Source organism: Abramis brama, assembly GCF_963993115.1.
Source record: "Abramis brama genome assembly, chromosome: 16".
Lineage (NCBI taxonomy): Eukaryota > Metazoa > Chordata > Actinopteri > Cypriniformes > Leuciscidae > Abramis > Abramis brama.
Genome location: NC_139978.1, coordinates 5,353,087 through 5,375,895, shown reverse-complemented (window position 1 = coordinate 5,375,895; position 22,809 = coordinate 5,353,087). Strand labels below are relative to the sequence as shown.

At 35.5% G+C, this 22,809-nt stretch overlaps 1 protein-coding gene across 1 annotated transcript; it reads right to left on the bottom strand.

Moving 5' to 3' along the window:
- Positions 1-507: 507 nt before the first annotated feature.
- ube2d4 (ubiquitin conjugating enzyme E2 D4) lies at positions 508-21,831 on the bottom strand. The gene is made up of 7 exons (XM_084087297.1): positions 21,531-21,831; positions 14,495-14,558; positions 12,854-12,885; positions 10,088-10,165; positions 9,064-9,169; positions 6,874-6,967; positions 508-4,186 (listed from the first exon to the last, which is right to left on the bottom strand). The coding sequence occupies exons 1-7, from the start codon at positions 21,552-21,554 to the stop codon at positions 4,141-4,143; spliced, it is 444 nt and encodes a 147-aa protein (XP_083943423.1). The 5' UTR covers positions 21,555-21,831; the 3' UTR covers positions 508-4,140.
- Positions 21,832-22,809: the final 978 nt, after the last annotated feature.

The following is a 22,809-nucleotide window of genomic DNA, read 5'->3' as shown; positions in this document are numbered from 1 at the left end:
CATGTCTCTTCCAAGCTTTATAATGGGAGTGAATAGTAACTGAGATTTTAAAGCCCAAAACAGCGCATCCATCCATCATAACAGTAATCCATACGACTCCAGCAGGGGTTAATAAAGGCCTTCTGAAGTGAGGCGATGATTTTTTTTTTTTTAAGAATTTATAACTTTGAGAGTAAATTATGGGATTTAGGGTGAACTATTCCTTTAAGGTAATTTTTTTTTAGGGGAAATTATCATAACAAAAATATCACATTGATAAAAAACTTACACGTCTCAGAACAAGCTTCCTTTTCTATTGTGCAAAATAATATAATTTATTAATAGCAGTAAAAAAATAAAAATAAATAAAGAATTAAAAAAAAGTATTTTATTTTGATCTTAGGGTGAAATATATGACCTGGACATGTTTTTGTGAGATTCACCCTCCTATACATTCTGTCAATGAACAGTGCAGTAGATAAAGTATGGAAATATCTGGTGTTCGTACAATAAATCCAAGAGAATGCATTAAACAAAAGGAGCTTTATTCACTAAAGTTGACACCTTGGAGGTTAGTCTCAGCTGTACCGAGTCTGATTTCACGAGGAGAGAGCTGGTTAGATGACAGGGTTAAACAGTTAGCAAGGAGAGGTCATTATGGCTCTGTGTACCGTGTGTGTATGTGATACACAGAAGTAGTACAGTACCAATCCACAGTTAAAACACAAAGTAAACAGTACAGTACAGTTGCTTATACATTGATGGTTAAGGCTAAGGTTTTATTGAGGGTCTTGGGGAAGGTGCGAGAATGGAAAAAGATCCCTGATATCTTGCAAATAGCTGCGGAAAAAGGTTGAAGCCTATCAGAGTGCAAAAGCATGCTATACTGCCTTACTGTAGCACAATCTCGAAACCTCAGATGAAGCACTCGCAGTTCCAGGACGACTGCGTTGGAGCTGATGACTGGAAGACGACAAATAAATAGCAAATAAATAAATAAACGTAACATTCTACAAGCGGACGCACGACCAGTGAGCCACGTTTAGTAGTGAAAAGTCAGGAAAAGTTGGCATACAATTTTACATTCCATTCAATTTAAGAGAACAGAAAAGGAAAACTCTGTCAAATTACGCACCATCATGTTTCGTGTATCACAAAAGGAGACGTTAAGCAGAATGTCCAAGCTGCTCATTTCCATACAATGACGGTAAATGGTGACCACAGCTGTCAAGACACGATTTTCAATACATATCGACTTAAATATTAGTTTGGAATTACATAATTTATGGCACTTTTTGAAAAACAAGATTTCTCCTTTTGTGTTTTACAGAAGAAAGGGTTTGGAAAAACATGAGGGCGAGTAAATGATCGCAGAATTCACATTTTATCCCTTTAAAAGCACATCCACAAGACACAAGTATCATTTCCCTTGGTGATAGTATACACATTATATGGTGCTAAATATAATCATGGCAATATTTAGCCCTTTTCAGGGAGTCTTGAGCCATGGGCTTGTGAAGAGCAGCACCAGAAAGTGATGGTGAGGAGATCTTCAGTTCACACTTTCTTTCCCAACGAGACGAGACTTCCCGATCCCGACACACTCCGGGGCTTTTCTTCCGAGCTCCAGTGCAGACGAGCGATTACATATCTTTCATTCTGCTCCGTGTAAACATCTTGATCATCCACCTCGAAATAGGCAGCCATGAGTTGATGAGCGTGTTTGTAGAAAAAAAAATTAATTTACAATAAAGTACTTCAGTCCAGCACCTGTGCTGGCCGTACATCAAACGTACCATCTACTCTGTCAAAAGTTAGTAATATTAGTGAGTACATGAACAAGAGCATCTAAAGATTGTTAAGGATTACACTCTTGTAGACAGATAAATGCTAAAAAGCTGGAAAATATTGCATTCATACGCTATGACGTGCCCTTTGCCTGCAAATTTGAAAGGGGCGTAATTACATTTGGCAAAAATGGTGGTGGCATTTCTTTTTTCTTTTCTTTTTTTTCTCTTCACACACAGTCATTTTCAGCATTTTTGCTCCCTCTCTTTTTTTCTGCAAGCAAATTGGGTGAAGTATAAAAATCTGCCTTGATTCCTAAAGCAACTTTACAATACTTATCAAAACAAATACTTACACATCTGTCATATCATGCACATGCGGCTGAGGTGAATTAAAGTCAGCGGCCGTTCGCACAGGACGGGAACAGGGGACGGAGCTTTCTGCTTATCTAGGGAATATGCTCGTCCATAAACAGACACGATCAGAACAACACACTGAATCTGTCCGGCGCGTGTACACACACAGCATCTATAACACATGTCCTGTGTGAACGGCCACATCAATTCTGTAAAACGTCATTCTAGATTAAATTAAGAATATGTCAAAAGGAGATATGATTATAACCAAATAATACATAAAAAACATTTCATGTCGAATAAATAATAACACTGTGTCCTAATGAGACGTGACGCTGCAACACGCGATAAAAGCATCGTAGCTTTCCATCCTAAAGAGCCGTGATGGCGATACTCAACCTCAGTGTATTTTTATTTTTATTTTTTACAATATGGTTTATATTTCTGCGATGTTGCGATTGACAACTCGATCATCTCCGTTACTTCCCAAGTTACAGAAAAATTAATGAATTTCACATGCGGAATATGTGTTTCGTAAAATATTAAAAAATTTAATTTGTGATTGAATATCATGTTTTGTTTGACTTTCCCCTAGTAAAAAAATTATACCAAAACCTGTTTATTTCATACTGAGTATACTTCAAATCCATTAACATATTTATTGACTTTTAACTTAAAACTAACTGATATAAATATTATAAATAACCTTTATTTCGAGTACTTCTTTATTGCACAATGCACATATCTTATTATTATGCTTAAAATGTGTTCTAATATCACTATTGGTAAGGCTAGTATGATCACTTTATAATATCAGTCTTTAAATGCAAGATATTTAAAGTGAACCTAAAGTATACTTGCAATAGTTCCACTTTAGCACAATCAAATATACTTCAGTATATCTTTAGTTGAACTATTTCTGGATAGCTAAACAAAATTAGTTTTTCCAATTTAGCAGACTTTAAGTATATAATTTTAGTACACCAAAAGTACAATTGCAGGGTATTAAGTACATAAATATGTAAATGTATTTGTAGTATACTACGCATTAAAAAAAAAAGCATTTTAGTATATTTATTTTTCACTCGGACTTCTCTCCGTCTCGTCACTCGGATGTACGTCATTGCTTGCGTTGCACGAGCGCCCACTACTGGCGGATCCCTGGAAACGTGTTTAAATGTAACGCACTGTTGTGACGTCACAATCATGTTGCATTATGGTCTACGGAGGGTAAAGGGTTAGGATTATCGCATCATGTCTGCTTAGGACACCATGTTATGTTTCATTCTTTTCTTTTTTTTAGAGATGTAGACTCACTTGACTATTTTTATGACCTCAATTTAAAAAAAAATAAATAAAATCACATTTGCTCATTAGGGACACCATCTTTTCCTAATCACATTCATAGTGTTTTATGGAGTAACCAAAATGGCAGGAAGTTGGAAGGCAGACACTACACTACGGTTTTCTGACACCCGAAAAATGTCTTTTTTTTTTACATTCTATCGCAAACTGTTTGAAAATGGAAAAGTGTGTTGAGTTCGCGTACACTCGCAACAATGGTTTTCATAAGGATTGTGAGACGGCTCAGACATGATCAAGCGTGTGTCACCAGCCTTCCAACTTCATCCCAATGTTTCCTCGTTCGGCAAAACATCACAATGACAAACAATGATGACGAGTAACACTGAGAAAAATCACAATGACAGTAATAATAGAACTAACAGTAGTACAAGTCTAACTTCCTGGGTTGTGGTACCCCGAGGTTTGTCCGGTTTTACAGTTTTCCTGGAGTTTTCCAGGCTAATCCGTTCAGACGGCGGGTTTAGGAGAACGGCACATGACAGCGGATTCAGCTCATAGTGGCTCTCACCTCCGCTCTCTGATTCCCTTCCAAGGGTCTGTTGTTTAGTTGTCCCCTCCCCTCAACATTCACTTATTTTTACTCCTCTTGTTACAAGTAAAAACGTGTTTCTCTGTCCGTTTGATTCTGTAGTTTTTTTAGTCGCAGGCACTCTCACATGGCGTACTTTTGCGTCCATTCTCTCGCTAGTCTGTTGTACCTGCGAGAAAAGAAAGCACACACTTTTATGACAGTTCTGGACTGTTTTACGTTTAGAGAAAACACAACAAGGCTGAAGTTCATCGGGTTAATCGCAAAGGTGAAGTTCACTGACTTTTTGTAATCCAGCGTTCAGTTTATTTGCTTGTTTTTGTCTTTATTGTCCCCATGGGGAAATTTTTGTTTCAGTTTGTTTTAATACACATAAACCATCAATTTAGACAAACATAAATTCACATCCATCACCTTATACAATCCACTCATACTCATCATCACTGAGACCCACTCATTTTTACTCTGTAAAACAAAAATGGAGCCTATCTTTCATTAAAAAACCTGCGGCAAGAAGGATGGTTTCCCCCTATTTTTAGATAATACTGGCATCCTAAACCTTTGACCTGAAGGTTATAGCTCAAACCCTTTGGACAATGGGGGTCTGTGATCCGAAATGATTTGAGATTTAGTTTGGCAAACTTTTCTCTAAACCTGTCAAGGAACTACCAAGCAACCTCCTCGTAAAGCTGGATAAATTGAGAATCACAATTTGTTTTTCAAATCGATTCTGCCATGATTCTGAACAGAGAACTTAAAGGGATAGTTCACTCAAAAATGAAAATTCTGTCATCATTTACTCTCCCTGAAGTCGTTTCAAACCAGCAAGACTTTCGTTCATCTTCGCAACACAAATTAAGATCTTTTTGATGAAATCAAATTTTGTGTTCCGAAGAAAGTCTTAAGGTTTGAAATAACCTGAGGGAGAGCAAATGATGACAGAATTTTCATTTTTGGGTGAACTATCCCATTAATATACTAGAGGATCTGGCAAATTGTTAATTGCTGCAAACCGTTTTAAAATGTTTGTTTAATTAATATGAATTAATTCTTTTTTTATTTTATTGATTTGAATAAATTATTCAATGACTCTCATAAATACTTGTTTCATTACTGGATGAATCAGCGAATCTCTTGAATTAATAATTCAATGACAAATAAATTAGTTTGTCCCTTGTCGCCACCTACTGGTGTAACGACGTAATCAACGACGATACAATCGTTATCAAGTTACCTCCTATCGCTACCATAGATGTCCGTGTATATATAATAACTATAAACTTTCATTCCAGTAATTCTGTGATAATTTGAATGCACCGCAGAAATAATGATACTGTGTGGTTGAAAAGACTGTTTATGAAGATGTTTCATATCTCTACACACGACAACTCTCTGGATCGGTCGCAGTGTCGACGCAGGTCTGAACGTTCCGGTGTGATTTTGTCAAAGGTTTAATCGACACAGGCTAATCGATGTGATTTAGGAATAAGATCGCGGTGGTGTTTGAACTGAGATTGCGATCTAAAGCCCTATTCGGACGGGATTAACTTTACAAGGGTAGATGGAGTAATGTAATTTTACCACAGGACGTCTGTAATATTAATGGCCAATTCGCACGGGATAAGAGATCTCAGTAAAAAAGAAAAAAATTTGAGCATCGCCGTCAGTCCTGTTGTCATGTGTGTGTTACGCTGCTTCCTGATGTCACGTGCGAAAACACATATAACTTATATTTATATATATAAAACAGTTATGTCCGGTCGAACGATGTATTAATTAACTTCAGATTGGATTGTGTTAGTAAAAGGCACTTACCTAACGCTAAAAGACGTTTCGTGCCTCTAACAAGTGCTTTCGATCTTTCTTTCTGATCTGAATGGTGTGTGTGAAACACTTGAGTTTTGCCACAGACTCGTTCCAGCGTCTAGAACGCAACTGAATGCTTCTTCAAGCGTCTCCATACTTGAAAAAACGCTGAAAAATACTTTTAAACTGGAAATGACGAAATATTTACATACATATTTACAGCGGGTGTATTCGCACGGGATCAGTGGTTACCTGAGGTCATTTTTCCAGACCTTTTTACTGAAGGTAAAAGTCGCCGTAATCTTTACTGACATTGTCCATAATGATCACTGAAATGCACATTCGGACGGGATTAAAATCACAGAGAAGCTCTGCTAATTATTACTTTACCCCTCCTCTCCATGTTAAACTAGTCCCGTACGAATAGGGCTTAACAATGCTTTTGGGAAACGCACCCCTGGTCTGGTCTGTGACATTTACTCAGCCCTAAACATAATGTCGAAGCAAACAAACTGTTTTTGGTCACTTTACATGTCAGTCGGTCCTACCTAAGTGGTCCTTGGCCAATCGAAGCGGCTATAGAGCCATCAGTCAAAGGTCTGACCATGTGACTAACATCTCTCAAACACGCCAAGATGAGGAAGAGCTTATTGTTATTGTAACATGGACAGGAGTTTAGGTGTTTACTATTCACAATCAATGTCACAACTAAAGGGCAGATTCATATAGAATTTAACTCTCAAGTGTGCAAGTATTGGCTATTTTACAACAGCGCTGAATGTGGCTCATCCAATTAGATTTTAAAGAGTTGAATGATCCTATCAGATTTGTTTTACTGTTTGAGTCTTTTGCTCTTAACACAACTGTCACATAATGCCATTTTTGTACTGATGCCAGACTTATCTTGTGTTAAAATCTTGATGTCCATTGTTAAAAAAAACATTGTTATAACTATTCATTATACATCCAATTAATTCAATACATTCATATCAAATTAATTGGATTTTCCAATAAACACAAACTATTTTAATGCATTTTTGGGTCACTCACTTTTCTCTGTCTGCTTTATATGTATGTGCGATCTCAGGTACCAGCGGGTCATCTGGGTTCGGGTCACATAACAGGGAGCAGATGGACAACAAGACTAAAAAAAGAAAGGGAACACATTAAAAACACGATATAAAGCCAAACATCCGGCTCATCTCTACTGTTGGAAAGCCTTGTGTTCATAGCAAGAAGAGCTTCTCCGGTGTTTGTTTGTCATATAACATGTTTCCCGTGGAGTGATCCAAACTAGGTCACTTCTTAGAACAAAGATTAATCACTGTAGTCTGGCAGAGTAACCCACATGGGGCTCTATTAGGCTTTCCAGTACTCAAAACAAACAGCCAATCAGGCCCTGTTTACACCTGTATTAAGATGTTTTGGTCGATCGGATCACAAGTGGACGTTAAATACAGGAGTAAACGGGTCTAAAACGCTTTGAGCTCGTCCAGTTTCCTCCACTTCCAGAGTTAGTGGAAAACACATTCGACCGGATTGCTTTCGTAGTGTAAACGCTCATGTGATCGAATGTGTTCAAACAGCCTCTAAAGACCGTGTTCTCTCCGTCTACTGGTCTAATGCGGGAACATTATGGGAAGAGCGATAGAGCGGGATTTAAGCTCTGTCGGCTGAAGACTCAAGTTTGGTTTGTAGATGAACAACGTACGAAGCTCAATGTTCTCTCTCCATTCCTGATTTCTAACACACACTCACAGCGTTTGATGTTTCTCCATCGTCTGAGCTTATTTCATCCATTAGATTGAAAGATCTGAAAAAGCTCATACATTTACCCTCCCATAGACCCTCCCCTCGAAGAAATCAGGACAGAAGTGTTTGAAAGTGGACAGAAGAGACGGATTAAAACACCAGGTGTAAACGGGAATGTGTCTCCCTCGTCTACTTGTGATCCGATTGACCAAAACACATCTTAATACCAAACAGGGTCTCAGTGTCTGTCCAAAAAATACTCAAGCCATATGAGAATTTTATAATTCCTAAATTATAATGATCATCTGTTAGTTTTCCTGAACAGGAGAGCATGTATGCCCTGTTGACCAACACAATGGTGAGTTATAACCTGTACATAAGTGGTATGTTAAAACATGGTAATATAATTAAATAATGTTTAAAGAATATTTAAAAACATTTTGTTCAGTTTTTGTCACATTATTATCACTAATACATCTTGTCGTAGTAATATGTTCACACAGCAAAAAAAGTATTGTAGATGAAGTCCTAAAGAATATGCATTCTACCATTCAATACATAATACATAATTTATACCATGCAATTTTAGAGTGCTTTTGTTCACAATGGCAGGACAGCTGATATTCAGACCAACATCATCCTTATGTGAAATTGCTTGATCATGTCACAATTTATTACATATAGTTATTATATGAGGTTCCAAAAAGTAGCATGGTATTAACTAGGGCTGTCACTTTACGTTCGAAATTCGATTGCACAATCGATCGGACCAACCAACGCAAGTTTCGAAAACGAAAATAGGGAATCGATTTTAACGGCCTTCTCTCTGAGCGCGTCCAGCTCGTCACGATACGCCCGCAGCGAACGCGCGTCACACAGCAACTGCAGGCTCTGACACACACACATAACAGCAGATTATACTTCTGCATAATGTGTCTCTTTTTACTACAAAACTGAATTCTGCCGGTATTCAGACAGTCTCATGTATACAGATACAGATTCAGGCTATGGGCTACAATCTACGCAAGCGTAAATTTGTTTGACATTTCTACCCATAAACACAGGCATGTTGAAGACTGCAGTGATGTTTTTCAGTGATGTTATGGCAGTCCACGCTTACTGTTTTTCGAGAATGTTGCACTCCTGTTTGTCATTGTGCACGAAACTTCACGCCAATAAATCAACAGGAATATTTGCTGACTTGTGCGCGTCTCGAGCGCCCTCTTTACGTTCGTCCTAATGCCTGTTAGTTGTCCGTGGATTTGCCTATATTTGGCGTTGAAAATGGAAACGTCTTTAGACATGGAAAATCGATTTTACAATCGATTCAATGAACACTTATGTCTCAAAAATCGAACAGGATTTTTTCACAAAAGTGACAGCCCTAGTATTAACATGGCATTAGATTTACAATTAGTGTCAAATAAATAAATTCAAAATAAATTCAAAGTGATTGTGTGAAGCATTGAGACGTTGCCTGAAACTTACCTTTGGACACAGTAAGTGCAGGAGACCACTGAGACCGCAGGATGTCCAGACAAATACTGCCATTACTGTTAATATTGGGGTGGTAGATTTTTGTTGTGAATGCGACCTGTCAATCAAAGCAGAGAGTATTGATCACAGCATTACAAAACACTTCATGCATTTGCATTAGTGCTGGAACGGATCACAAAATTCACGGTTCGGATCATTTACGGTTTTTGAGCCACGGATCGGATCATTTTTCGGATCAGCAAATAAATAAATAAATAAATAAATAAATAAATAAATAAATAAATATGAAGTTCTTCGATACTACATCAAAAACTACTAGCCTACTCGATAAAGTTCAGACATTATTAAAAACAACTGAACAGTCAGTAATAAAATAAGAACAAATACACAAATTACAAGCAGAGATGAATACTAAATCACAAAGATACAAAGTCTAACAGTAGTAGCCTTTTCAGGTACAGAAATTAATAATTAAGCCTAAATGTAAAATAACACTATTTGTTCACTATAGAAATTAAATATAGTTTAATCTTTGTTAAAGCTGTATTTTGTTGTTTTATTAACATTAATGACACTGAATATTAGATGTGTGCTGTCACTTTAAGACCGGCTGCACGGAGCGAAAAAACTGACAAACATCCGTTTTTTTTCCTCAACTGTTCACTTATGACATAAACGAGAGAAAACTTGCCGAGTCGGCTATTTAGACATAATTTTGTGTTTATGTGTCCGTTTATATGCGTCTCTCTCTCTCTCTCTGCGTGAAAAAGACCCGATTTTCGCCTCTTCCGCATTTAAAATTGTTTGAATGTGTAAACTGGCAAGACAAAACACGTCCAAATTATAAACTTTCACTCTATGATGTTTAAACTTAGCAGTTAATCCGTGAATCACATGCGTGCCGAACCGCGGGGCCTGGTCCGTACGGATCACGGATCAACTGCAATCCGTTTCACCGATAATTTGCATACGACTAATGGTCTCCAAACACAATGAATCGCACAAAGCTACTGACCTTGGGTGGTTTAAACGGATAGTCTGTTGGGAAATGAATCGTGAGGAAGAAAACCCCTCCTTGATATGGACTGTCATTCTGAAAAACAAGGACACAGTTTACTAATGTATGTTTCATAGCCAGCATTTTTATATTTTGTTCATATACAAATCAATTCAAACATTTTGTAACATTCTGTTATAAGGAGACACGTCACAACTGGACAGAGTTTATTTACATCACCTGTTTAATTCACTAAATTATAACCATTTATGGTGCAAGCAACTTTTCTTTTACATTTTAAGTGGAAATAAAATGCTACAAAAGTGTTGAATAGGTCCTTAAAAAAAAAAAAAAAAAAAAAAACTTTAATCTTTAATTATTTCAGGGTTCCCACACATTTAACCAATGAATTTCCAATGACATTTTACAGACATTTTACACTGCAGCAACCTTTTTTAAGACCTGCACAAATAAAATGAATATCTTATATATAAAATATAAGTCCTAACAGAACATACAATCTCAAAATAAATCATGCATCTCTGATTATTTTACTTAATTAAACAGGCTGAGGCACACATTCAACTGGAAAGCTGGGTATCAGTCCCACCAGGATTTTGCAGGGTTTTTTTCCTGTGATTTTTTAGATCAAAATGACTGATTTTGTTGTTTATTTTCAGAAATTTGCGAAAAAATAGTTTTTTTTCTAATAATTAGGATACCACATTTACCATATTATGTATTATGTTAGATGCCCAATAGTCAAACATGACACAAAGGACAAACAAAATGCATAACTCTTGTTTATTTTTGGTCTCTCACCGATTTTTGTACCTGAATGTTGTTAGACTTAACTTAAAAACAAAGCATTTAATTTCTATCTTTGTTCTATTGTATTCATCTATACTTGTAATTTGTTTATTATTTCGTACGCAGATTCACTCCCCTACAAAATCACACCAATCATTCTGGAATGATTAATTCTTTCCAAATAGAGCTATTCAAGTCATCTGGTGAAATTATTTTCATATCGCAATATACTGTATATATAGCTGGAAAAAATAAATATTGCGATGTCAGTTTTTTCTAATATTTCTAATATTCTAATACCGAACTGAGTACTCTTTCGCAGTATACAGTGCTTTTATTAACTCTTTTAAGAACTATAAAGCATTTCATGCTTTTTATTTGGTCATTCATCCATGTTTGTAAATCACTCCGCCCAGTCCTAGCAACTTATGTGACACGGCAGGTGAGAAATGTTTCGCTTTCATCTCGAACCATTAAATTAGCGCTAATTCAATGAAATAGTTATAATTAATATTTTTCGATACCTTTGCATTTTTACGATTATTTTGCGCTGATATCTTGAGTTATGCAGGATCGGGAAAAAAAATAGCGGAATCGCGCAAGACTGGAGGGACAAATAATCTACTCGAGGAATGTTTTACTCAATGTGTTTAAAGAAAGGCAATAAACAATTGTGTGTGCCGAGTAAAATCTAGACTTAAGGCGAGGTAAAAAAAATAACTAATAAATATAATCATACTTCAATTGATTGATTACATTAATAATTGCATGTTATGTTTAAATATGCAAATGAGGGGCTATCTAATTAAATATGCACTCATTTGCATAAATGTCAACACAAATCTGAATATTGTATCTCTATTTATCACTCCACAAATCACAAAATACTGTCAACAACCAAAAATCAATACATTCTCACCATTTTTTTTAGGAATAAAATGTATAAAATCAGGAAAATTATATATGAACAAACTCTTCTGTAAAAACCTTCAGAATATAGATAAGAATAAAACTGTAAAGTTTGGTGAATGTAAGTGTTACTGAAGTGGAGATTTCTGGCTCAATGTAGGAGGAAAAACTCATTTTGAGAAAACAGCCTTTAAAGATATAGACTGTAATTGAAATCTACAGACGCAAATAGATAAAGTGCTCTAAAAGATACAGTTAAAAGTGTATTTTGGATGTTTTCTGTCCACTAGTCTGAAAAAACACTTTATGAAAAGCCAAAATCTTCAAATTGACAGATGCATGAAAAAACACTGTTTTTGCCTGTAGTGTCTGGCCTTAATATGTTATAGACTGATAACTACACACATATATTATATAAACACAAACTTTTATGTTAGATGTGATTAATCGCAATTAATCGATTTGACAGCACTAATAACCAAAATACCAATAATTATTACCATCCAAAAATGATGCGGGACTTAATTACAAGCAAGGCCGAAATACACTGGGACTCTTGTCTTGAAACGTCTACGCTTTACTACTACAGCTGCTCATTGAAAAAGATGAGATATTAAATATGCACTCTTACAATCATCTACAACATATTACAATATAAAAGCCATGAAGTAACATTGTCATAATTCAAACAACAGAATCATAAGCAATTGTTTGACATGGCAAATGTGCAGAATTCATTGATCGCGAACGTCTCTGAAACCAACAACAGGGCCGCGTTTTGACGTTGAATATTTATTTAATTAAATCATCACCTTTTGAAGTTTAACAATCACATTAGGCTGTCTATAAATGTAAGACCTCTGTTACACATTTTAAGATATTTAGGACTTTTTATGGCCTTAAATTTGATCAAACTGAACCTTTTAAGGACCCGCAGGAACTCTGTATTTAAAGTTTTTACAAATGTTTTAAGTCTACTGATTTTTCCAGGTCTAGAAATCACATTTCACGACTGTGGGAACCCTGTAATTGGAAAAGAATAAGACAGAAAAAACAGCTACTCACCGGCCCCATTATTGTTGCCTGCCAGTGAAACACTGGAAAACATGAATCATGACATAAAATCAATTGAAGCAGAGCAAAAACTGATCCAAACATGTATGCTGAGAATGCCAGTTAGTGTTACACAATAACACATGTGAATATCTTTGTATTTAAACTGTAATCTGATAGTAGGGTTGCACGATATATCAGCCACCATTTCAGTATCCGTCGATGAGTGTTCATTTTTGTTCATGTTATCGTTATCGACAAATATATTAGAGCTGATAAATAATGGATTATTTCCTTCAGCTGAGATGCTTCAGATGCACACTGTTCACCATGATGGATTTGAATTGCTTGAAATATGATTGAAATCACTTCAAAAAAGGAAAATACAGTTCAGTGCAACATTTTTGCAGTCTGTCATATCGGCTACATAAAATTATCATGAGAGCATTAGAATTGTGTGTTTTGGACATGACTTTTAATGACAAGACTTTTGTTTTTGTAATCAGATTCTCAAAAAATATATAAAACTTTGGATTTAGATTTATCGGCCAATATATCGGTTATCTGCTTACAAATATAAAGAATTATCGTATCGGCCACTATATCGGTTATCTGCTCACAAATATAAAGAATTATTGGTATCAGCCAATATATTGGATATCTGCTCACAAATATAAAGAATTATCGGTATCAGCCAATATATTGGTTATCTGCTCACAAATATAAAGAATTATCGTATCGGCCAATATATCGGTTATCTGCTCACAAATATAAAGAATTATCGGTATCGGCCAATATATCGGATATCTGCTCACAAATATAAAGAATTATCGGTATCGGCCAATATATTGGTTATCTGCTCACAAATATAAAGAATTATCGTATCGGCCAATATATCGGTTATCTGCTCACAAATATAAAGAATTATCGTATCGGCCAATATATCGGTTATCTGTTCACAAACATAAAGAATTATCGGTATCGGCCAATATATTGGTTATCTGCTCACAAATATAAAGAATTATCGGTATCGGCCAATATATCGGTTATCTGCTCACAAATATAAAGAATTATCGTATCGGCCAATATATCGGTTATCTGTTCACAAACATAAAGAATTATCGGTATCGGCCAATATATTGGTTATCTGCTCACAAATATAAAGAATTATCGGTATCGGCCAATATATTGGTTATCTGATTCTCAAAAAATATATAAAACTTTGGATTTAGATTTATCGGCCACTATATCGGTTATCTGCTCACAAATATAAAGAATTATCGGTATCAGCCAATATATTGGTTATCTGCTCACAAATATAAAGAATTATCGTATCGGCCAATATATCGGTTATCTGCTTACAAATATAAAGAATTATCGTATCGGCCAATATATCGGTTATCTGCTTACAAATATAAAGAATTATCGTATCGGCCAATATATCGGTTATCTGCTCACAAATATAAAGAATTATCGGTATCGGCCAATATATCGGTTATCTGCTCACAAATATAAAGAATTATCGTATCGGCCAATATATCGGTTATCTGCTCACAAATATAAAGAATTATCGGTATCAGCCAAAATGTTCATATCAGTGCATCCCTATCCAGTAGTAAGACATTATTATTCACTCGTTCCTGATATACTCACAGTCCTCTCCGACCGGACCTGCTGAACACTGGGCTGGTGGATCTCTCTGGAGGTCTGTCAGTTCCTGAGAGGAAAAAAAATCTGAATTCAAGTGGCCATTTCATGTAAAACAACATTTTTAGAGCAGGAAACTTTGTATTTGTAAGTGTACTTCAGGGAAATTTGATAAAAGAGTAACATTTAAAAAAACAAAGGATTCCTGTCCTGATCAAAACTTTATCAGCACTAGGATCCTTCATTTATTCAAAACGCTTTCTAAAAACAGAATTTGGCTCATGTTAGTGTAATGTGGTTGCCAACACATATTCTTGATGCTTTGGCTCTGAGGTTTGTTTCTATATTGAGATGTAGATCATTTCAGCGCAACCAACACTATGACAATCATCTCACTCTAGCAACTTGGTCTAAGAATGAAATATGGATGTATAAACAATCGGTATAACTGAAAATATCAGGTTGTTACAGAAATATCAGTTGTGGAAAACACAGGCTCCTGTGTGTCCTTCTTTGAAAAGATTATTCAAAGTCAAAATGTGATAAGAGGTAAAAGTGTATAAATCACTAACATCATAATTTTTTTTTTTTTTATGTTTTGCATTAAGGCAAAAATATTGTAATACAATTATTCAAGATGGTACAAGTCTGGGTCAGTTTTTATTGTTTTTGAAAATCTCACCAAGGCTGCATTTAATTGATAAAGATATTTTAAATAAGTGTTTTCTATGTGAATTTATTGTAAAATGTAATTTATTGCTGTGATCAAAGCTGAATTTTCAGCATCATTACTCCAGTCTTCAGTGTCACATGATCCTTCAGAAATCATTCTAATATGATGATTTGCTGCTCAAGAAACATTTATGATTATTATCAATGTTGAAAACGGTTGTGCTGCTTCATATCTTTGTGGAAACTGATTTGGAACATTTTTTGCAGGATTCTTTGATCAACAGAAAGTTCAAAAGAACAGCATTTATTTGAAATGGAAATTCTGTGTAACATTTTAAACGTCTTTACCATCACTTTTGATCAATTTAATGTGCCTTTGCTGAATAAAAGTAGGCCTACTAATTAAAACTAATGCGCAAACAGCGAAATCTCAGTGGATGGCTCTCATCCGTTTTAATTTTCAGCAAATCAGTTCAAGCAAACACTGACAACGTGATTAACGTGCTTTGGTCCGGACCAAATACAATGTTGATTTTTTTTTTTTTTTGATACAGTTCGTTTTCACACTGCTCTTTTTGCAAGTCAGGGTTCCTCAAACTCGGTCCTGGAGGGCCACTGTCCTGCACAGTGTAGCTCCAACCCTGATCAAACACACCTAGCTGTGAGTTTCTAGTGATCCTGAAGACATTGATTAGCTTGCTCAGGTGTGTTTGATCAGGGTTAGAGCTAAACTCTGCAGGACAGCGACCCTCCAGGACCGAGTTTGAGGAACCCTGTTGCAAGTGAACCAAAATTTGTAAACAAAACCACACGTGTGCTAAGGTCGTCCATTCATTGGACAAGCAGGGAAAATCTTAAGCAGGGAAAATCAGGAAGTGCAAAAACAGGCTCAGCATGGAGATCTTTCGTAATGCAATATTTGTTATTTTACTGATTTGGTGTTATTCTCTACAAACGCAATATGAAGAAACTAATGAGCATCATATGATACAATGTCATCTATACGATGTTGTAATTAGGATTTTGAGAAGACGACGATGTGCTGCAAGAACATGCTTTTAAACCATTTTAAGCGCGATAAGACAAAAGAGAACGCTCTGTCTGTGAATGTCCTGATGCACACACGACGCGTTAAGTATCGAGCTAAGTATCCTCATAAGAGCAGTCAAATAAAGTCTTAAAGGCGCAGTGCTTTCTGCAATTGGGTCGGTTCATGTTCACACCGTTAACGAACCGTACCAGAGTTCGTTTGGAACCGTAGACCACCTCTTCAGCTGGGTCTCGGTTCGGTTGTTTGGTCCGCACCCGAGTGCGATTGCTGTATTCACACCTGCCCAAAAGATCCGCACCAAGGGGGGAAACGAACTTGAGTTCGATTCAATCGAACCAAACAAGGCAGGTGTGAATACACCCTTCATGAACCAAGCAGCTCATGTGTTGTATATTGTCATTATTAGTAGTAGAATTAGTAGTAGGATTATTATCTTTTAATAATAATTACTATTATGAATTACTATTATCTATTTATTTTTTTACAGAAACACTGAATGATCAACAATATTTTAAGCACCACCACCAGTCCTAAGTTCAGTTAAAATTACAAATATGCATGCATGATTATCAAGTTTTAGTTCTAATAACGTTCTATCATTAAATAATGCTTGATTATCATAATATAATGCTTGATTGACTGATTTTAAGAGTGTACTTTTAGATATTTAAAAAGCTTTGTCATTTTACAAAGATGGTGGAATATAAAATATAAAATAATAAAATAAAATATATAGCCTATATAAAAAAATTATATATATATAATTTATAGTTCAGATGCAAAAGCCTCTAAGTGCCATCTGAAATTTTCTTCTAGAATGATAATTTTTATCAAGCTCGTATATTTAAATTCAGTAATTTCACTTAAATGGCAATGAAAATTACCTATTCATTGTCATTTAAGTGAAATTACTGAACTTAAATATACGAGCTTCATAAAAATTATCATTCTAGAAGAAAATTTCAGATGGCACTTAGAGGCTTTTGCATCTGAACTATAAATTATATATATATATATTATATATATATATATACATATATATATATATATATATATATATATATATATATATATATATATATATATATATATATATATATATATATATATATATATATAAAAATTATATATAATTATATAATAGTATATGAGTCTGGCGAGGAACCAAAACAATTTACTAGCCATTGGCGATTCTATTGCCAAGATATGCAGAGGGTTGGCCTCTAATTCTCCTCTTGTATTGCTAGAAGTTACTGTGTGACTCAGTGCCTGAAAAGGCCTGTCTAAAGATAGACTAGAGCTGTCAGCTGCTCGCCACCAACACTTTCAATAACTATAAGCATCAGCGCACTTAAAGAAACGCATAAGTGCCTCTGATGGGTCAGTCCATATCTAACCTTGTACACAACCACAGAAGAACAATAAATGGCTTTAAATGACATTAAAGACTGCAAGAATAAAAGAACGCACTGCTGCACAAACTATACGACTTTTCATTTAGTTTAGTTCTATGAGAACCGTGAGCAATAACTTTATTAAAGGGGTCATTAACTGCCTTTTTTTTTTATAATGTTCTCTGAGGTCCACTTTTAAACCAAAAAACATCCTAATTTAGAAGCAATAAGCTCTTTTCTCTCCTGTTTTTGACCCTTTCTATCAAACACTTGATGGGCGTGTCTCATTCAAGACTTGGAAGTAAACGCCCACTGTGGTGATTGGGTGACAGGTTTGCATATTAAAATAATTTTCAACATCCCAGACGTTGCACGTGTGGAATTGTTTTGGAAAAACTTCTGATGTTGAAAAATATCTTGTTATAAACATTTGCCAACAAAAGGTAAACAAAGTATTACATATTGGTTGTGAGAAATAAAGTTTAAAAGGGATAGTTCACCCAAAAATGAAAATTTGGTCATCATTTACTCTCCCTCAAGTTGTTCCAACCCTGAATGAGTTTCTTTCTTCTGCTGAACAAAAAAAGAAAATATTTTGAAGAATGTCGGTAACGAAACAGTTGTTGGACCCCATTGACTTCCATATTATTTTTCTTCCATAATATGGAAGTCAATGGGGTCCAACAACTCTTTGCTTACCCATCTTTTTAAAAATATATTTTTTTGTGTTCAGCAGAAGAAAGAAACTCTTTCAGCTTTGGAACAACTTGAGGGAGAGTAAATGATGACAGAATATTCATTTTTGGGTGAACTATCCCTTTAAGTACTGAGTTACCACAGTTATAATTGACAAAACATGACGTACGTTGTTTCCTGTAAACGGAAGTATGAATGAACGTACCATGGTTTGTTGCACTGTCGTTCTCATAGGCTATTCATTGTTCATCCTTTTCGATAAAGTGACAAACATATACATTGTCATTTGCAGTGTCGTGTTGATAAAATTAACCGTGTTGTAATGTCTTACTGATGCCAAAACAGATGTTGCTCACTGAAGCTTTTATTCAGGATTACAGCCAATTGCTTCAATCAAAACGATAACAAAAGCAGCGTTTTTTTAAAAGGGGTGGTATAATACCCTTTTCACAAGATGTAAAATAAGTCTCTGATGTCCCCAGAGTGTGTGTGTGAAGTTCTAGCTCAAAATACCCCACATATATTTTTATATAGCATGTTAAAATTGTCACTTTTTGAGGGTGAGCAAAACGTTTTTGTGTCTGTCCCTTTAAATGCAAATGAGCTGCTGCTCCCAGCACAGGGGGCGGAGCTACAACAGCTTGTGTCCTCACACAGACATGCACTGAAAATGTCAATGTTTACGTTCAAACCGGAGTCAGACAATAATGGAGAGACTCAAGAAGAAGTGACAACATGTAGAAGTAACAGGACATTTCTGAATGGTTAGTTGGTGAATTTATGTAGCTTATGTGTAGTTATCTTCTAGTCATTGATTAGCATATTCTGTCATGATAATCTATAAATCGCGTTTTTGGGGGCGGGGTTTATGTAAATTTTAGGGTTGGTGATGTCACTAACCCAGGAGGAAGCTCGTGTAGTCTCTACCAGCCGTTTGTTGTAGTCCTTAAAAAGCGATTTCTTTAAAAGTAAATATCTCCCTTTGCTTTGAACTTTGAGCGTTGTAACTTTGCAGATGTTGTTTATGCTCAAACAGCAACATTACACACTAACTAAAGTTAGAAATGTGAAATCATAATCAACCACCCCTTTAAGTATCCGATATTCTGACGCATTAACCCCATAAATGCCGAAAGAACAGCAAATCACAACTATTCAGTCTGCAGATCTGATCTGTTTGCGTGTCTCTGTCTCGTATTTACTAATACATGACATGCACGAATCGGTGGCTAAAGAGGAAATTATGTAAAAGTAGGCGTTTCTGAGCTTGGTTTCAATAAAAGCTGTTTTTGGACTAACTAGGACGTTTTGAGTTCTGAAACTTACAGGATATTTTTATAGTACAAATACCTTGCATGTCTAAAGATCAAGGAAAATTAGATTTCTCAATTCCTGACCTCTTTAATACATTAAATTGACTAGACATGATTCATACATTACAAACGGACCACAGCTTTGACAAAATTTTTTTTTTAATCAGAAATAAGACTATTCTCAATTTAAGAAAATTATGAAAGATTATATAATAATTCTATAAACCTGCAATACAGCATATTGGTATATCATTACTTATCGTCACTTACAGTAAGCAAAAGCAAAGATATACAGTCTCTATTTTCTTCAACGTTACAGTCCATAGTATCAATCAACATAATACCTGTATTAATATAATTAGATTATTTTGCTTACATGATTAAATGCACGTTAAAAGGTTGTTTGTTTCTGATAGCCTGGACATGATCATTGCACAAGTGTGATCCTTAATAAATGACCTCTGGCAGGATCAACACAACACACCACATACTGTGTTACATATGTGCTGCTTTTAAAGGGGGCGGAGCTTCTGCTGTCTATTTTTGATCTGTTGTTTTCACTCTCTCTTCATCCCTGGTTGATGTAACATGACATTTGGAAAAAGTTAAATGTCTGAAATTTATCATTAGTCTGTGCATTTAATAAAGTATCTAAACATGTGCATTCAACATTTTTATGAATGGATCATTTTGCAGGGCTTCTCAGACCTTAAAGTCCCCCTGTAGTCAATAATTGTATCCCTTAAAACTCAGCTTTGATCAACAAAATGACATATCTAAACGTTTTTTTCCTTAAAAAGAAATTCCTTAATGCCTTAAAATATCTTGAATGTAACTCGACACCCTTGCCTCATTTAGTATGCGCGTTCTATGAATATGCAAATGAGCCCCGCCTCCACTCACTCACAGCGCCTCAGAGATCCACTCGATGATCACACGTTGATCTGATTGGTTACAAGGTAGTTTGTGACGTCAGAAACACCAGCGATTTCAAAGCGTGTTTTTGAGACTGTCTTTGGTTCACTGCAGTTTTAAGGAGAAAATACTCAGCAATGGTGTCGACTTATGAATTTGCACATGGTTTGTCTTAAAGCACATTAAAAACACCATATAGACATATAAACAACATTAAAAGCTGGATTTTCACCACATGGGGACTTTAAGATCCTTTCTGGTAACTAAAAATGTCAGCTGAAATTAAAAATAACAGCATGCGAGTTCATAAGAACAACATGTTTTCTTATAATTAGTGATTATGGAATGACTGAAATCAAAACACAGTGATTTTTTCTTTCTGTGATTAAAGTAGTTATGTGAACAGGGTGGCGAATCTGTTAAAAATACCCTCCGCTGTCCTAGTGCCCTATTTGCCGAGCCATATATGGACACACTGACATTGGGGTTCAGCATTTGGCAACTTGAAAGCGGTGTCGCCCATCACGCATGCGCACCAGTGTCGTTTCTCTCATTCATGATGACCGACAACAGAAAAGATTAATTTTAACGATGTTAAGATCTCCACCGAACTTACATGCCACAAATCATTCATAACAACACCTGAAAAATCCCATAAACATGTGTTTTATGCGCACAGTTCCTTGTGCTACAACATCGCACGACGACAATAGATGTTGTCGATCACATATTGCGCAAAACAAACACTCGTAATCAGCAGTATCGAAGTATCAGTGACTGTTTATAACATAATGCCCGTGAATCTGTAACGATCAGAACGAGAACAAGCGTCTGTCGACTGCATGCATCCACCATTGGCCATCCGTCTTTGTCTTGACCAGATGGGGATAAAATGAGGAAAGTGCGAGTGCTTTACATTCACAACAGCGTTAGAAGATGACGATGAGGACATTGACAGAGGCTGTGAGGTTATGCGATCCACACAATGAACACAAACTCACCTTTTGGATTCTTTTCAACGCCATTTGCTCGCTGTATTACAGCACAGTGTCTGTTTGATCTAGTTCAGATACTGTTGGCCTGTACAGTTTGGATGAGAACGCGGTTGTTGTTGTTGTTTTTTCCTCTCAGTGTCACACGTTAGGTACGTAATAACACAAAAGCACAGATTTGGACATTCACACTGCTGTTTAAACGGCAGTCGCCGATTTGAGGAATTCTTACCCCCTCTAACCACCTCACTGACAGTTTTTAGTGCTGTACTAGACAGCAGGACTGTAATCTCGCGAGACAACGCAACGCATTTGAGATATTATCGCGATACTAGAGCGTGCGTGTTAGAGAGGGGATCTTGGGAAATGTAGTTTTACGTACTAATTTTGCAGAAAGGATGTGACAGAAGAAAATTATGATCGAAGCTGAAAATAAATCTACACCTTAATCATTCTACTTGATTTCTATCTCGTTTAGCTACACTAGTATAACGTTTTCGTTTTATTTACTTACATTTACATACCTTTTATGACTTAGGTTCTAAATTATATTTTTAATACACGCGAATCTATTCTTACTTTTTATTTTCTCTAATACGAAAATTAAATGTGTTGTAAGTTTTGAAAGTCCATCCAATGTATTGCTGTGCTGTCTCTATCCACAAGATAGCGCTGTTTGACTATTTAAATGCTGGATAATCCAAAATATTTATTTTCTTTAGCACAAGCAAAAAGCGTGGGACAACATTACCATCATGTGACACAAAGAACAATTTAACAAAGCCTCAGGATGTTGCGGTGTGTGTGTGTGTGTGTGTGGGGGGGGGGGGGGTATGTCTGACCCCCCTAAAGTGCATAAAAACAAGATGTTAGGGGGTTCCAAGAAAGTAGTCTAACTTAATGTTAAGCTACATGTAAATATGAAGATACACTCTGACTGATTTTAAACATTAATTTTGGTCACCCCTGAAATGAGTCATACCCATAGACTGTAAAAAAAATATCATACAATTACAACTGCATATACACAGTTCAGTTAAATGATAACATTGGCCCTCTTTAATGCTGTTAAATAGAACGTACAAAGCAAACTGATATATATATATATATATATATATATATATATAGGCTATATATATATATATATATACATATATATATATATATATATACATATATATATATATATATATATATATATATATATATATATATATATATATATATATATATATATATATATATATATATATATATATATCTGATGGCCATAGCAATTGTAACAATG

What these genes read in the sequence shown, in the direction of transcription:
- ube2d4 (XM_084087297.1), bottom strand. Translation starts at nt 21,554, where the DNA reads ATGGCGTTGAAAAGAATCCAAAAG. An exon ending in AGGTCCGGTCGGAGAGGACT is followed by an intron (nt 12,886 to 14,494) that starts GTGAGTATATCA and finishes CATGTTTTCCAG; the next exon opens with TGTTTCACTGGCAGGCAACA. An exon ending in AGGCAACAATAATGGGGCCG is followed by an intron (nt 10,166 to 12,853) that starts GTGAGTAGCTGT and finishes CTTGTTTTTCAG; the next exon opens with AATGACAGTCCATATCAAGG.